At 37.4% G+C, this 18,547-nt stretch overlaps 1 protein-coding gene across 2 annotated transcripts in view; it reads left to right on the top strand.

Annotated features, from left to right (window-relative positions):
* MAP2K5 (mitogen-activated protein kinase kinase 5) overlaps positions 1-18,547 on the top strand; it is a 261,608-nt gene that overhangs the window by 128,816 nt on the left and 114,245 nt on the right. For both annotated transcript variants that reach the window (XM_011968648.1, XM_011968652.1), the window contains exons 14-15: positions 13,200-13,273; positions 14,239-14,289. In XM_011968648.1, the coding sequence (XP_011824038.1) occupies positions 13,200-13,273; positions 14,239-14,289 (125 nt within the window). The remainder of the gene's footprint in view (positions 1-13,199; positions 13,274-14,238; positions 14,290-18,547) is intronic.

An 18,547-nucleotide genomic window follows, 5' to 3' on the forward strand; every position in this document is an offset into this window, starting at 1 on the left:
GGAGGCGGAGCTTGCAGTGAGCTGAGATCCGGCCACTGCACTCCAGCCTGGGCGACAGAGCGAGACTCCGTCTCAAAAAAAAAAAAAGAAAATTAGCCTGTGAGTATAAAGAACTTAAAACATCTGGGCTATTTTCTTTGTGAAATTCCCAAGATCACCCAACTATTCACTGCCAAAGCTGGGATGATCCATCCTATTGGTTCCAGTAAGATTTAGCTTATAAATATAATGCAGTTTGTTAAGGCTTAAGAGCTTAACTAGTCGAAGCCTCTAGTTTTGTGTCCTTGGGCAAGTAATTTCATTAATTTGAACCTCAATTTCCTCCTCTGTAAAATGGGGTTAATAATAGTACCTATCTCAAGGGTTATAATGAGAATTAAATGAGGTAATGCATATGATAATAATGTATTTAGCCCAGTTCCTGGTATATATTAAGTGCCAAGTAAGTGTTATCTACCATAATTTTTTGTTACTTATTTAAAACAAATTACCAGGATTAGTCTTCTGGACACACCACTCCAAGTCAAGTCTGCTGTCTTACATCTTATTTATGCATATAATGTTGTGTTCCTTTGTTTTCTTTCCTTTTTCCCCAAAAAGCTTTTATAGTCAAGAGGAATCTTAACAGCCAGTGGTATCTTAGACTTGGGGAAGTAGGTTGTGCAGGTACACATTCCTCCAGACCTGGCTTTTCCTAAACACTGACCAGAATATGTACATATCACAGGTAGGAATCTAAGATTCACCACTTGAGAAGGAAATCTCTTTTACTTACTACAAAAGGATTAAGAGAGGGAGAATTGAGAAGCTCAGGCCTTTTTGTCCGTGTTATTAATCTCGTAAATGCCCCAGGTCCCCTGCCTTTATTGAAGAAGGAAAGCCACGTTTGTTGCCTCCATTCTGAACCGAATCATGAGACTCTAGGCAATAACTGCCATTGAGGATGGCTAATTATGTTGTTTAATTTTATTTAAGGCTTTGCAAGAATATTTGGATGACCTACCCTTTATTATGTAATGGAGTCATTAGAATAACTTTTATATTGCATTGTGGTTTTCTCTTAAGTATGTTCCTGTTGTGCACAGATGAATTTGTAATGCAGAATGTCAGCATAGTCTATATTTAATTGTACCTGCTGTTCTCATTCATTAGAACGCAGTCCCCAAGAAATAACTAGATAGATATATTGGGTTTTTTTCTTTTCATAAGACAATTAAACATAATGAAAGAGCATTGCTGAAGATCCCAGGCACAGTGCTAGGAGAGGTTACTAGGAGTGGAGACCTGCTAATGCACCCTCTGGCTCCTGGTAAACTGAGAGTGGCTTCCTGGTATTCACACAGTGTAACTCCTTTATGGGGGGAAAAAGTTGAAGAGAAGTTTATTTCTGCTTCCATTATTATCCCACAACAGCCACATGCCACATTTAAAAATGTTTCTGTAAGAATTGTACCATGTCTGTTTCTAAGAGCATTCAGTGAGACATGTAAAAGTTCAGAGCAAATTAAGTGTTTTAAGTATGAAACAAAACAAAGACCAAAAAGAAGTAGAAGTTGGAGATACCAACAGCACCTGATGTGAATAGGTCACAGCAAAAAGGGAATCCTCAGTTGATATGGTTTTTCTTTTCTGACAGAAGAAAGCATATAGCTGATACAAAATCACAATTTTCTTTAGAACTGATCTTACCAGACACCGGGCGCAGTGGCGCATGCCTGTAATCTCAATGCTTTGGGAAGTTGAGGTGATCAGATCATGAGATCAGGAGTTTGAGACCAGCCTGGCCAATATGGAGCAACCTCATCTCTACTAAAAATACAAAAATTAGTGGGGCGTGGTGGTGGGCACCTGTAGTCCTAGCTACTCAGGAGGCTGAGGCAGGAGAATCGCTCGCACCCAGGAGTTGGAGGTTGCAGTGAGATGAGATCGTGCCACTGCACTCGAGCCTGGCGACCCAGTGAGACTCCATCTCAAAAAAAAAAAAAAAAAAGGAATCTTTCCAGGAAATTACCATTTGGGTCCCTATACAAAGCTCATTGAGTAACTCCAACTGTAGTTTTGTGAAGGAGCTTTTATTTGTTTTGAACAGCCCCCTTGGCACCCAGCCAGATCCTAGCCAAGGGTAACCTCCCACCCTGACCCCTGAATGTGCTGGGGGCAGGGGCTGGCCAGTGGGCGGAGGAGCCCTTTTGTGAAGACTTCAGGAAAGCATATGCTCTTGAGGCTCTGGCCTTTGTTAGCAAGCTTCTGCTTGATGCTGTTTCTGTGGATTGTTTAATGGCTAATTGGTGCAGAATGTGTAAAAATACAGTTTCCTGCACAAAGCAGTTATGGGTGGCAACATGGGTTGTCTCAGCATGATACCAATTTCCACAGACGATTTGGTCAATTCAGTGGGGGGAAAAAAATCAGTCAGTCCAGCCTGAAAATCAGAGCAGTTACTTACAGTTATTGAGGCAACTATGGTTGGTGGATCAAATTTTTCATGTTTGAATCAGTTGTTTTTACATTTTATAGACATAGCCTTAGTCATTTTTGGAAATAATCTTAAATACACAAAAGTAACATTTTAAAATTAGTATCTTTGTTTAAATATTTGTAATCACAGTTTATCAGGCCTAGTGCATATCAGTTCTAAGAGGAAATAACCATTTTACCATTGATATATAGTATATTATATGTAATTAACTGATCTTTCATACTTTGTTATAGAGTAGGAGAGTGACCACAGTGACCACAAAAGCACCTGCAGAAACTATGGATTATCAATTTATTTATTAGTAATTAATTAGTAATGGTAATGAGAAATCAAGTTGTGTTTTGAGGTTGATTTTTTAAAACAGCTTTCTTGATATATAATTTGCATGCCATAAAATTCACCTACTCAATTCAGTGATTTCTACTAAGTTTATAAAGTTGTGCAACCATAACCATATTCCAGTTTTAGAACATCGTCATCACCCCAAAAAAGTATCCTCATGCTCATTTGCAGTCAATCCCTGCTCCTGTCCTCAGCCCCAGGGAACCACTAATTTACTTTCTGACTCTTAGAAAAGATTTGCCTTTTCTGGACATTTTGTATAAGCAGAATCATACCACATGAAATCTTTGTGCCTGACTTCTTTCACTTAGCATGATGTTTTTGAGATGAGTCTGTGTTATAGCATGTGTCTGCAGTTCATTCCTTTTTATTGTTGAATAGTATTCTGTTGTATGGATATATCACATTTTATCTGCTTATTTACTAGTAGAGGGACATTTGGCATTGTATCCACTTTGGGACGATTATGAATAATACTACTTTTCATACACAAGTCTTTTTGTGATTCTGTATTTTTATTTCTCTTGAGTAAATACCTAGGAGTGGAATTGGTATATTTCTTTAAATATTTGTAAATCATAGTTTATCAGGCCATCTAGCACATATCAGATTTGAGAAGAAATAACTATTTTACCGTTGGTATATAGTGTATGATTAGTGTAATGAACCAATGTTTCATACTTTGTTAAAGATAGAGTAGGAAAATGACCACATAGTGACTACAAAGGTTATGTAATAGGTTTATGCTTAATTTTTAAGGACACTTTGTGGCTGATTTTTATTTACCTAAAACCACCTACTGTTATCCTTAGCATGACTGAAGGTCCTTTTAATAAACTCTTCCATTATTTTTGCTCCCTGATATTTTTCTAATAATCATCTAAGCACTTCAAGTTATTGGATGGAACTGCATCATAACCACCTATTATCTACTTGGGCTGTCACTGCTGCAACTCAAAGATTTATTGCATCATTGTTAAAAAGCCCAGCTTGCTGTGAAATCTCACTGAAGGAGTGGGACAATAATGTGACAGGAGACACATGTTGTGATTGTATAATGTTAAGTCTTCTGTGATCCCAGCTGAACACACTTGCTATCCTAGAAGAAGCCTGCCTTCAGGTGGAGCTGGTATAATGAAAGTTAACCTCATTTAGCATTTGGATATTTGCCAGTGTATTAAATGATCCACATCCTGATTTCCTAGAGTGGAAGTCATCATTACCGATTCTACAAAGCAGTAGCTTTATAGTATATTTGGTACATTCAAGTTTACAAAATGTTTTTCCCATTCATTTGATTCATTCAACATTTCACTGACCTCTAGCTCTGTGCCAGCAGTGCTAAGCACACGGGCTCACTTCATTCTCTTAACATCCTTGTCAATGTAGGAAGATCAGATATCAAGATATCAGATATCAGTATATCATATACAGGATATGATGTACAAGATCACGGATGATATCTGATCTTCTGACACTGGCAAGGTTGTCAGTGAGAATTCAGGATTGTTATGAGAATTAAGTGAAATTCTGTGCTCAACACTGAGCATGTGAGTGTTGTGAGTACACACACTCACACATACATGTATGCTCAGAGAGGTTTAAATGATTCGTGCGGTCTCACAGTCCGTATGCAGGGGCACTTTCCAGGGCATCACTCTGCTTCCCTTAAGGGAATCTGACCCACAGGAATCTATTTTGATGCCTATAAAAGCCTACTGCATAAAATGACTAAATCTTTTAAAATGAAAAAGATAAGGAGTATTGGATATTAAAAACGAGTCACTTTGTATTGTACCTTTATCTTACTATTTCCAAAATGATATTCATCTCTTGGCCAAGATAACTTAAACCTAAACCTTAAATTAGGAAACACCTAAACATGGTATTTCATTTTTAATGCAAAAGGAGAATAAGTTAGTTTGCTTTTTCACTAAAGGTTTATGTGTTGCGGTAGAAGAAACTTATTTCTCTTTAGTGCTATGAAACGGACCCATAATTCCAGGCTTCAACACACCTCATTTGTATTTTCTTTGAGAAAATGTCACAGTTAAAATCAATGCCCTAGTATTCATTTGAGCTCCCTTGCCTTCAATAAAACTAATTGATAAACCCTAATAATTAATGGCCTGATTAAACCAAAATGACTTACATCTGCCCTGATGATTGCCATTTATAATCAGTCACTTTAATGACTCATCTTTTCTGTGCTTTGCTTACAGAAGAAAGGCTGTGATGCTTTTAAGTGAGCTGAATGAAAAGCTGTATGCCTTCAACTGCTGTTTGTTTTCCATAACTTGATATTGCATTAAAATAAGCATAAATATAACTACCTCCTTAAAAGTAATCTTTCTGCCTAATCTGTTGTGCTATTGTCTATGGCTTCGAGTGAAGCTGAAAACAAACAAGAAAAAAAATCAAATCATTTCAGTGTTCCTGGAGCTATTTTTTTTTTTTTTTTAAGATAGAGTCTTGTTCTGTCGCCATGCTGGAGTGCAGTGGTGCAATCTCAGCTCACTGCAACCTCCGCCTCCCTGGTTTAAGCTATTCCCCTACCTCAGCCCTCAGCCTCCCAGGTAGCTGGGACTACAGGCACACGCCACCATGCCCAGCTAATTTTTTGTATTTTTAGTGAAGACAGGATTTCGCCATGTTGGCCAGGCTGGTCTCGATCTCCTGACCTCATGATCCACCCACCTTGGCCTCCCAAAGTGCTGGGATTACAGGTACGAGCCACTGCACCTGGCCCCTGGAGCTATTCTTAAGAGTTGTAGGTTGGCTGGGTGTGGTGGCTTATGCCTTTAATCCCAGCACTTTGGGAGGCCAAGGCAGGCGGATTACCTGAGGTCAGGAGTTTGAGACCAGCCTGGCCAACATGGCGAAACCCCGTCTCTACTAAAAGTACAAAAATTAACCGGGCGTGTTGGTGGGTTCCTGTAATCCTAGCTACTTGGGAGGCTGAGGCAGGAGAAGCTTGAACCCCGGCATTGGATGTTACAGTAAGCCGAGGTCACGTCATTGTACTTTAGCCTGGGTTTCAAGAGCAAGGCTCCGTCTCAAAAAAAAAAAAAAAAAAAAAAAAAACAGATACTTCTACTTCTGCCCATGGAATCACTGCTGTGGGATTTGCCTTCCACCAAAAATAATTAGGAAACTGGACAAAATAGTGAAACAGTTATCTTCAAACTTTAGACAACAGGCAATGTGAGATAGTGATCCCTGAGAGAATAGAAACAAATGAAGTGAGTCCTATAATCACCCAAGCTTTCTGCACAGAAACCCAAACAAAGCTCAAAGGTCTTACTGAGCTGAAGAGACAGAATTTGGAGTTCGAGGAGACCAAAAATGGCTAGAATTTACAGAGCAGAGTCCTAGAAAGGCAGGAACATGCAGAGAAAGAGCTCTAGAAATTGCATAGGCGTTTCCTTGTGTCTGGCCTAATACCAGCCTCTGCATTTATAGAGTGAAATCCTACAAAGCTAGACAGCAACTACTGTTTAGAAAAGAAAATTTCTGGGGAACTATAAGCTGAACAATTCCCAAAACTTATACAAAGTTGGGAATCTTTTAAATTCCAATAATCCAGTGTAGAGAGGCCTCATTAAACACATTGAAGAACTCAAGAAAGACATTAGAAGGATTATGCTTTAGCAGTGGGGCTAAACTAGCCCTGTAATAGGGGTTACTCTCAACTCTCCTAAAATAAAAGCTCTAAAATCAGCCTCAAAATGATTCAGCTGTCAGTATTCAGCAGCTATACTACTTGCCAGTATCAAGTCCAACACACTGGATTACAATAAAATCCAGCACTTGACAACACAAGATCCACAACATTGAACATCCACATAAAAAGTAGACAAGCAAAGACTTTTTCTTCTGATTATGGATGAAAGACTATAACCGGGAAAAAAAAAAATCAATCAATAGAAATAGATGCCCCCCTCCCACATACACACCAGAAATAATGGACTTTGCAGACAGAACTTTAGAATAGTTTTTATAAAAACTGTATCTGCTCAAGGAATTCATAGGAAACATGAGCATAATGAGATAAATGGAAGACAAAGAAACAAGTTGAACATTTATTTTTCAATTACAAAAAATATCTGAAATTAAAATTTCATTAATGAATTAACTGGATTAGACACTACAGAAGAAATTATTGTGATCTTGAGGTTAAAGATCTAGAAATTATCCAAATTTACTACAAAATTACTCGTTCCTACTACTAGAAAAAATATTTTTTTACATGAGTACAATCTTAACAATCTTTGAGACACTATCAAGAAGTCTAAGATGTATGTGTAAGTGGAATCTCAAAAGGAGAGGAAAGAGAAAAGGAAACAAAAAATAGTTTGAAGAAATAATAGCTGAAAACTTTCCAAATTTGGTGAAGCCTATAAGTCCACAGATCTAAGAACTCAAGAACTCTAACCAGGATGAACACAGAACCACACCAAAGCACATCAAAATCAAAATTTTGATAACCAGTGACTCAAAAGAAAATCTTAAAAACATTCATAGAAAACAGAGCACATTAAGTAGAGAAACAAAGATAAGAATGACAGCCGACTTCTTGTCACAAGCTATGCAAGCCAGAAGATAATGGAAGGACATCTTTAAAATGTTGAAAGAAAAAAGTTATTCCAGAATTCTGTGCCCAGCAAATACATTTTCCAAAAATAAACAGCTAAATAAAGACTTTTTCAGACGAATATGAGGGAATTCATTGCCAGTAGACCAGCATTACAAAAAAATGTTAAAGGAAGTTATTTAGGATGAAGGAAACTGATGATGGATGGTTAGATCTACACAAAAGAATAAATAGTTTCACAAATCATGGATAAATAAAAAGATTTTTTCTCACTTTTAAATGTCTTTAAAATATAATTATGTAAAGGGAAAATAAAGACATTATATTATGGAGCTTATAGTGTACATAGAGGAAAGATGTATGAAAATAAAAGATGAGAAGAAGAAAGTGGAAATATATTATTGTAAGGTTTGTACATTATAAATGAAATACCCTAATATTACTTGAAGGTAGACTGTAAGAAGTTAAAACAGCATATTGTAAATGTTAGAACAGCCATAAATAAATAAAGCTTCAAACAGGCTGGCAAAATTCAACCCATGGGCAAAAATTGGGCCTTTGCCTGTTTTTAACACAATGGTGTTGGAACATAGTCATGGCCATTCATTTCCATGTGGCCTATGGTTGCATTTGCACTACATCAGCAGAATTTGAGAAGTTACCACAAAAAGCTTATAGCTCTTAAAGCCTGAGATGTCTACTTTATGACTCTTTACAACAAAAGTTTGCCAACCTCTGGCTTAGAAGCAAGTAGTAGAGATTAGTGGAATGCTAAGAACTAGCCCAGCTAACCCAAAAGAAAGCAGGAAAAGAAGAAAAAAAGGAACAAAAGACAGATGGGGCAAATAGAGTTGAACCCAGCCATATCAATACTTAAGTGTGAATGATCTAAACAGTCCAATCAAAAGCACAAATGTCAAACTGTTTAAAAGAGCAAGACACAACTGTACAGTGTTTGCAAGACACCTATTTCAATTATAATGGCAGATATAGCATCCAACAATCATCATCAGATTGTGAAAGAAAAATAATAACATGGCCAGGCACGATGGCTCACACCTGTAATCCCAGCACTTTGGGAGGCTAAGGCAAGCAGATCACTTGAGGTCAGTAGTTCAAGACCAGCCTGGGCAACATGGTGAAACCCCCATCTCACTAAAAATGCAAAAATTAGCTGGAGGTGTATGTACCAGATACCATTCTAGATGTGGTAGTGAACAAAACAGACCAAGTATGCATTCATGGAGCTTCCCTTTAAGAGGGGAGTACTGAGAATTAACAGATCTATATGTAGAAATACAGCATGTTGATGGTGCTAAATGTTAAGAACACTGAAGCAGAAGAAAAGGGAAAGGAATTATCTTAGCTGGGAGGGTATTGCTACTGCATACCAGGTGGTTTGGAAAGGCTTCCCTTAAAAAGGTAAGAATCTAAAGCAAAGGAGAAAATTTCAGGCAAAAATCTAAAGCAAAGGTATACAATTTGTGGAAGCATAATATTTCACGGACACAGAGCCACAAAGCAAGAACATACCTGGCAGGTGGGCCAGTGAGCTGAAGCAGAGTGGGCATGGAAAAGAGTGGCAAGGTGAGAGTATGGGACAGCTCACAAGGGCCTTGGGGACCTCTGGGAGGACTTTCCGTTTTTGCACCGAGTTGGAAAGGCTTTGGAGGTTTTAGGCAAAGAAGTGACGTGGTCTGACTTAGGTTTTAAAGGGATCACTTTAGCTGCTGTGTTGAACACAAACTATAATAGAGCAAGTGTAAAACTAGGGAAACCATCTCAGTAGCATTGTTGAGGAAAGGGTGCATATAGTCTGGCAAAAATGTTTCCTCATAAACATTACATTGGTTTTACAGTCCTACTTACTGGGCTTTGGAAATTACTTTCTTTGAGCTAGTATTTTACTCAAATACAGCTTAAATTGCCACAGTAGCAATAGAAGTTATTTTCTAAATAGAATGAAATATACAACTTTTTCTAGCTTGGTTGATTACCAGTTGATAATAATAATATACTTATAGAATGTTGGACAGTTTAAAAAGCAATTTTACATTCATTATCTCATCTAATCCTCACAGTTCTCAAATATTGACATGGTAACTGTTATCTCCCTACAGAGTTGGAAACTAAAACATCACATGCCAAGGCCAGTCATGTGTCAAATTTGTGACAGGATCAAAAAGACTAAAACCCAGGTTATCTGTCTCCTAGCCCAGATTCATTGACTTTGTTAAAGGGAGCTGTTAGGTTCAAATTATCTCAAGGTTGCTGGTAAAGGGGACATTTATATTAGCAAATTTAATGTATCATTTAAAAGCTCTCAACCAGTGAGCGAGATACTGTGCTCAGAAGGGATACATTTGAAGATGTATAAATTAAACTCCTACCCTGTGAACTTAATTCTTTGAGTGATGATACTGATAACAGCAAATACATTAAATAACTCTTAGTATAAAATGTCATCAAAGCCAAGTGTGGTGGCAAACACCTGTAGTCCCATTGACTCGGGAGGCTGAGGCAGAAGGATCACTTGAGCCCAAAAGTTTGAGGTCAGCCTGGGCAACATAGCAAGACCCTGTCTCTGAAATACATGCATACATACATTACATACATAAATCATATGCTTTGCCAAACAAATGGTACAGACAGTAGACGCTACAGCAATTCAAAGAAGGTAGTGACTGATGGCCTGAGATGAAGGATGGGCAGGATTCAAATAGATGGAAAATATGGAGGAAAGATTTTTAAACCTGGGGGTGGGAGGGAGATGATGAAAACAGCATGAACAAAGCCTTAATGAGGGTTTTTTTTTTTCTTTTGAAACAATGATTAAAACAGTCTTGTTGGAATGCAAAGATTGATTTGAGGATGACTGGATGTCTACTACTTTCACACATAAAGTACTTCTGAAAACCAGGTTGAGGGGAGAATATGAGAAGTCATACAGTAGGCTTACATGTACATTAAAAAAATGTTGGAAAGCTGGAAAAATGCAGTCAGGTTCTTATTTACACCTTGTCTTTTGGAATATAGTTTAGCAGTTTTGTTGTTTTATTATTTTCTCTTTCCATTGATCCACTTAAGTCAGATGTATCTGATTGAAACTAAAGATTTGCTGCTTTTAGCATACCTCTTAATTTCCAGGCAGCACCTTCTTCCAGGAGCTCAAAATATTTGTTCTTTAACTGTCTCCATCTGATGTGGTGGCTTAAGAATGGTTTGGGGCAAACTTGTCCAACCCATGTTCCACGGGGCCACGGGAGCCACAGGATGGCTTTGAGTAGTGCAGCCCAGCGTGAATTTGTAAACTTTGTTAAAACATTATGGGATTTTTTTGTGTGTGCCGTTTTCTTCTATCTCGTCAACTATCATTAGTGTATTTTATATGTGGCGCAAGACAGTTCTTCCAGTGAGGCCCAGGGAAGCCAAAAGATTGTACACCCCTAGTTTAGGATGTCAATATATAAAGGAACAAATTGTCCAAAAGAAAAATATTTAAAACTCAGGGCCCATGGTAAGAACTAGATTTGAAAAATAAGACCAAACTATGTAGAATCTAACATTTGTTTCAGTTCAGCAAACATTTAAGTGTCTACTGTGGCTGTCTATGATGTGTTGTGCTAACTGCTGGGGCACACTTGAAAGCACAACCCTATTCTTAAGGAATTCATGTTCTGGTTGGTGGCAGGCATGTCAGAGAATACTTAACCTCCTCCTTAAGGAGAGAAATGATTTAGTGAAAGTGGTATATTTAAGGTTTAATATGATGGTGGTATAAGAATTAGGTTGAAAAATTAGAGAAAACTAGACACCAAGAGACCAGGGACTTGCTGGTAAAGGGGACATTTGTCTTAGCAATTTTTTTTTTTTTTTGAGACGAGTCTCGCTCTGATGCCCAGACTACAGTGCAGTGGCACCATCTCAGCTCACTGCAACCTCCGTGTCCCAGGTTGAAGCAATTCTTCTCCCTCAGCCTCCCGAGTAGCTGAGATTACAGATGACCGCCAGCATGCCTGGCTAATTTTTGTATTTTTAGTAGAGATTTCTCCATGTTGGCCAGGCTAGTCCCGAACTCCTGACCCCAAACGATCTGCCTGCCTCAGCCTCCCAAAGTGTTGGGATTACAGGTGTAAGCCACTGCTCCCGGCCATGTATTAGTAAATTTAATGTATCATTTAAAAAGCCATCCATTACTGAACAAGATACTGTGCTTGGAAGGGATACATTTTAAGAGGTATAAAGTATACTCCTACCCTGTGAACTTATTTCTTGGGGTGATGATACCAATAAAAAGAGCTTACACTTGCCTGTGCATACCAACTTGAATTCCTAGAGCCTCCCAATAGAGGTTATAGTGTGTGGTATCTGAAGTGCTTGCTACAGAGACAGGCTCTACAGTTCACCCCACATCACTGAAACAGAATCCTCAACCACAACATGTACTCGTGGTCTCCATTCTTTATTCTCTCATCCATTCAACAAATGTTTATTGAGCGCTTGAAATATATCTGTCACTCTTTCAGGGGCTGGGAGTACAGTAGTCAAGAAAAGAGACAAAGTCCCTGCCTTCATGGAATTTACATTCAAATGTCAGTTATCAGGCTGAGGCTAATAACATTTATCAGGCTAAATGAACTAATGTATAAAAAAATGCTTAGCACATTGCCTGTCACATAAGTATGATTCAGTAATAGTTGCTGTGTTTGAACTTGAAATTTGAATTAAGTATCTACTCTTGGCAAAATACTTTGTTGTGGTACCCTTTTACCAGATGGAAGGTCAGGAGAAGATTAACCCATTTACAATTTTTAAAAAAATGTTACATCAAAAAATTGTCTCCTGTTCAGTGGCAGTGTAGTTGAGATTATATGCTGTTTTAAATATAACCAGTTGTCTCTGCTAGACCACTTTTGCCATAAAAGATGCATTGAAGCAGGTGCTGCTCTATACCATCAAAAGTGGTACGCTCTTGTCCTCCTTGGATGACTTTTTTGGGCTCCCTGAATTCCTGAAAAGGCTCATTGTTGTCACTGATGATGCTTCACAGAAATCCTTTGTTTCATTACTTAGCGACTGACTGCTTTGGTGAAATCTATTCAATTCTTTTGTTAACTGTAACAGCAGTCAAAAATAATGTAAGGGAGGAGAAGGATAAATGAAACAAAGACTAATAAGCACATGCATGTAGACAGATACGCACATCTTTTAGATAAATTTCCAAGTATTATCTGAAGTAACATTTGCCTTGTAAAACATGGGAAATAGCAGTGCTACATTCATTTCCTCATCGGTTTCATTCAGATACGACCTGTTACCCGTAGCATATGAATGACTTTTCCCTGTTGGCCTCCCTTTGGCCTTACTATTACTTAGATGGGAGGATTAGCCTGATAATTACACATATAGAGCAAAACGCATCCTTTTTGTGCAAATTCTTTGCAGGAAGATTACCTTTTCTTATCTACCTCCTTTTCCTGAAAAACTACGGATAGGATGATGGGTATATTTACCGTTGTTGTAAACCAAAGTTTGATTTCACTTTTACTTGAAATAAACTCTTGCTTCTGTAGAAACCAGAAATTGTTAAAAGTGGAGGAGTTAAGACCTTACATTTTACTTTCAGTTAAAAAAAATGCTTTTCATTAAATTTGTGATTTGAATTTCGGATTGAGCAGATGATGTCATTTCTGCAACTTGGTGTGGTGTGCTTGTGTGCTTTTAAAGAACAAACGCTGTAGATATATGGAATTAGTTACATGGCCTTTTCTGGTCCCTTTTTAGATGTGAAGCCCTCCAATATGCTAGTAAACACAAGAGGACAGGTCAAGCTGTGTGATTTTGGAGTTAGCACTCAGGTATGTCCCTTTTCCTCCCAGTATACTCTTTTCTCTGCAACAACCTCTTTATATTTTCATTCTGTTCTCTGGATTGAAAAATCACCTAGCTGCCAGACAAACAGAAACCCTGCATCTTTTCCTCGGCTGGGAGTGTGTTATTCATTTTTAATCTCTGAGCGAGTTTCCTTCATCAGAATATGATTGTTCATTGTTTAATGACAGTAAAAACTGCTGATATTGTAATTACTACTTACGAATAGCAAACTTCATTGATATGCAGCTTTGATATGAAAGCGTTTTGGCCAGACAAAAGGGAGGGCAGAGTGGGAGCTGTGCCTGGGGAACCCAACTGGCCCACAATAAAAATTAATATTGGGAGCAACAATGGTGGAGGGCCATTACAATGTGCAGCACAAATTTTAATTAATTTCCATTTTGGGCCTCCCCTGAGAAACCCAGTGATAGTGACCCATGAGCGTGCTGTGATGTTGATTTGAATTGCAGCCACCTTTACTCTCAGCCAAACACGAAGACCAAAGCGAAGGTCATCGTTGTATTATGAGTTGTCAAAGTCTGTTATCCCTCCAGCGTATTTAGTGTCCGTTTCATTCTAGTAATGCATGGGGCTTCATTCACATCTTGAGCCATCTGACTAAAAATTGAGTGTGTTCAAATTCTGCTTTAAATTGACTTTTTATATCAGGCGGGTTTGGGGTACTAAAGCGATAAGCATCCTGCTTAAGTGAATTGTTTAAGGTTATCTGCTATAAACTGTAATGCTGTGCTTGTTTAAATTGGAAATCACATTCAAAAGAAAAGAGAGATTTAATCATTTTTAATGCCTTTGTAGATAAATTTGTTCCCTTTTACATAATTTTTAGTTGATTTATACGAATGATGATTGTAGGTTAAATGAGGAATAATTGCCCATTTTATTTCCACATTATCTTTATATTGTTCTAACAGACTGTTTTGTCTCATAGCTGGTGAATTCTATAGCCAAGACGTATGTTGGAACAAATGCTTATATGGCGGTAAGTAAACTTATGCAAAAATAACATTTAAAACCAACATCTTTATCTTTATGTACTTGGTAATGTAAAATTCTTGAATTATTTCCACAGCTTTAGCCTAGCAGATCATAAATTACGAAGTCAATCTACTCATGGTCTGATTTTTAAATCTTTCTAAAAGACATTAGGGTTTTTACAGGAGCTATCAACTTCTCTGACTTTGTTGACTTAACTGGTTGGTTCAAGTGTGAAATCGCTGAGTTTTGAAGTTTAATCCTACAGAAAAATTGCACCTTGTAGCATACTGGCCACTTTTCCACATTTCTTATTTAATTAACCCTCAAATATACCCAGATGTCAGTCAATAAAATTGGTTGTTTTTTCTTGGAATATGAACATGCTCTGTCACCTGATCGAAATTAAATTACTGATATAGCCAAATTATATTTATGGATCTCTGAATGTAAGGGTTTAGGGGGCAGTTCTCTATAGAACTTATACCTCTATATTTTGTTTAGTTGTTATTCATGCCTATTGTAAGATTATTTAGTTGCACTGAAATAAACTTACCAACAATAACAAATAGAAGCATAAGGCTGTTTCAAAGACCAATGTAGACTTGGCTTTTGAGTAAGGGAAGTTATTTGTTTTCATAAATATACTTTAGTTTATGCGTTTCCATAATCACCTTGAGAGTCAGAGGGAAAAAAAGAATTAAACAGGAAACTTATCTAGTATTATTTTTGGAGCAAAGTTTTGTCTTCCTGTAACAACTGAAAGATAATTTTTTATAATGAAAGCTCTAAATTTATTTAGGTAGTCCCTTTCATCTCTAATAGTCTTCATTAATATATCATGAAATTAAATGATGTTAGTATGGATAAAACTGTGGGTCTTATTCTCAGTATTCTGTGTTTATATATTATCTTGATTAAAGATTTAGGGATGGAACCTTGTTCTAAACCTAATTCTAAACCTAAACCTTATTCCCAGAACAATACAAAACTTTTTTTTTTCATTCAGATACCAGAATAGCTCATTTTTGTCTTGCATGGTTTTTAAAGAAAGTTCATACTTTCTTGCTTAAGTGTAATAATAGGAAAAACAAAAAATTAACCTCTGAAGTCATCATATCTGTTTTTATAAAACGTAATCACCTTACTTCCTCTACCAAGTTAGATGAGATTGGTGAGCCACGTTTATAGCCTTACTGAATGCTAAGGTTTAAGTCTTTGAAAGAATATGAAACATTGTAATTTTTAAAAAGTGGGGGGACATGACTGTAAATGGAACAATTGCTCAACTAACCAGCATGTTCTTAGTAGCTTTAAATTCCTCTGATAATTAAATTGCATTATATTTTAATGTACAAATCCAGATTACAGTTGTCTTTCCCAGGTGTACATTAAAGAAATTAGTTTTTTATTTTTGTTTATGGGGGAATGTGATGCATCCGTTAACTGAAAATATGAGGTTTAAAATTATGAAACGTTAGCTCAGATTGACAAAACTAAAATTGCTTTGCTTCTTAGGTGAGTGAATTCTAGTTGTCAGCTTTGTAGTTCAAGCTATAAAACGCATAAGATACCTAGAAAAGGAGCAATGATAGCTTGAGAGTGAGCACTTTGCTCAGTTCAGTAGGAGGCTCTTATTGGCCAAGGCCAAGTACTTACCTACATGGTGTGAGGTTGGGGAAGGGGGGAGGTGGAAATAACCTATATTATTATAGTACATGTATTAATCCCTACATTTTATCTGTTGAGAGTCTCTTGAGAGAAAGGAACTGAGCCTTTTTTTTTTTAAACCACAACTGGTTGTCATTTTAGCTGGTATATTTTATAATTTTGAGTTCTACATAAGTCCTATGCCAAATATCCATGAACTACAGTTCTCAGGCCAAATTCAATTTACTGGAACAATGTACTAATCACTCTTCTAAGCTCTTACGGCCTATTTTTGTAAATAAAGTTTTATTGGAATATGTCCACACCCATTTGCTTATATATTATGCATGGCCACTTTAGCACTGCAGTGGCAGAGTTGAGTAGTTGTGACAGTTGCAACAGAAAGTATATGGCTCATAGCATGAAAAATATTTACTAGCTGACCCTTTACCGAAAAAGTTTGCCAGCCCCTGATCTATGCCAGTGAAAGCTGTATCTGAAACTGAGAGCACCTTCAATAATCAACCAGCATTTACTGAGCATCTTCTGTGCCGTCAGTCAGGTACAGTGGAACCATTGTATAATCTAGACAAGACTTAGATGAAACAGGAAACATATTATATGTAGCAGCATTATGTGTGACATAATAAAGACTTAAGTTGTACCAAACATACATTTAGAAAATAAGACGGCCTGGGCACAACGGCTCATGCCTGTAATCCCAACACTTTGGGAGGCCAAGGCGGGTGGATCACCTGAGGTCAGGAGTTTGAGACCAGCCTGACCAACATGGAGAAACCCCGTCTCTACTAAAAATACAAAAAATTAGCTGGGTGTGGTGGTGCATGTCTGTAATCCCAGCTACTCGGGAGGCTGAGGCAGGAGAATCACTTGAACCTGGGAGGCGGAGGTTGTGGTGAGCTGAGATCGCACCATTGCACTCCAGCCTGGGCAACAAGAGTGAAACTCCGTCTCAAAAATAAAAAAGAAAAGAAAATGAGATAGACAGTGTACGAATTTGATGATTCAAACAGTATGTGAAAAGGGTGCTTGCACAAGAGAAAGATCACTGTGAATGGATGAGCAAAGACTCAGAAATAGAAGGCATGGGGCAGGGTGAAGAAATGGGGAAGAGAACAAATAAAAAATTGCAGGAATACGTAATTAGAAGTCACTTGATACCCTCATTTTACGTATTTCCCTCACTTTATATTCGTGCATACTTCTGTACAGTGATAATAACATCAGTAATAATAGCTTACATTTAAGTAGCTTTATGTGCCACTCTTCTCACATATATTAACTTTTAAATGCTCACAACACTATGACATAGGTACCTCACACAGTGCCAGACGAGTGAATTAGTTCATGAAAGCTGCATTCCAAAAGTGTCTTGTTCACTAATTATAAGCACAACATTTAACTTTTCATATTACGAATATATTTAACTTTTCATATTATGAATCTTGCTTGTGTTTCAAGGTATAGACAGGCCAAAATTACTTAAATACAACCAGCTAGGCTACTCAGATATTAAAAAGAAAATATATCAGAATGAAATAGCCCTGCATATGTGAATAATCTCACTTTATTCTGTAATCGGAAGTATAAGATATAGGAAAGATAATTAGGAAAAGGACAGGGAAGCTTTTGTAACATCATTAGTCATTTAGAAAAACCAAGTATGGGCACATTAAGCAATGTGCTTATAGGAGACTTGAAAAGTCATCTTGATCCAACCTCGCCATTGACCAGTGAGGAGACTGACCTGGAAAAGTGAATTGTCATGCTCAAGGACATACTGTTTTTTTAGGGGCAGATAATTAATAGATTCAACAGATACCTTCATCAGAAGCATGAAAGATTTTCAACCACATTTTAAAAGGATTTTATCCATAAGGTTTATAAAAGGGGTCTAGAAGCTTGGAGCTTATATTAAATTAACAATTTTTCAGAAATTCTTTTTTTTTTTTTTTTTCTTGAAATGGAGTCTTACTCTGTCCCCCAGGCTAGAGTGCAGTGGCATGATTGCAGCTCACCACAACCTCTGTCTTCTGGGTTCAAGCGATTCTCCTTCCTCAGCCTCCTGAGTAGCTGGGATTACAGGTGTGCAGCACCACGCCTAGCTAATTTTTGTATTTTTAGTGGAGATGGGATTTCACCATGTTGGCCAGACTGGTCTCAAACTCCAGGTCTCAAGTGATCCACCCTCCTTGGCTTCCCAAAGTGCTGGGCTTACAGGTATGAGTCACCACACTCGGCCCAGCAATTCTAATTACTAAAAATTTTATTATGTTTTTAAGATAGAAGTTCCTAAAACTTTAACTATTCAGTCTTTCTGGCTTACTATCATTTTAAAAATCAAATATAAAAATTGACACTATTGCTGTCATTAACTGAAGTTTTAAAATGAAAAAATCTTACTCAAATACTTGGCCCTTGGGATCAGAAAGTCAATCTAAATAACCATTCCTATCTCCAGAATGTTTTTTTCTGCCCAAGCTATTCCAATTCTTGGAAATTGTCTTTACTTGGAATAAAACCCATACACATTGCATGATCCAACTCAATGGCTATGCTCATGCGGTGGTAGTAATGGTAGTGGTGGTGACTGG

The sequence above is a fragment of the Mandrillus leucophaeus genome, unplaced genomic scaffold (assembly GCF_000951045.1).
Source record: "Mandrillus leucophaeus isolate KB7577 unplaced genomic scaffold, Mleu.le_1.0 Scaffold12, whole genome shotgun sequence".
Taxonomy (NCBI): Eukaryota; Metazoa; Chordata; class Mammalia; order Primates; family Cercopithecidae; genus Mandrillus; species Mandrillus leucophaeus.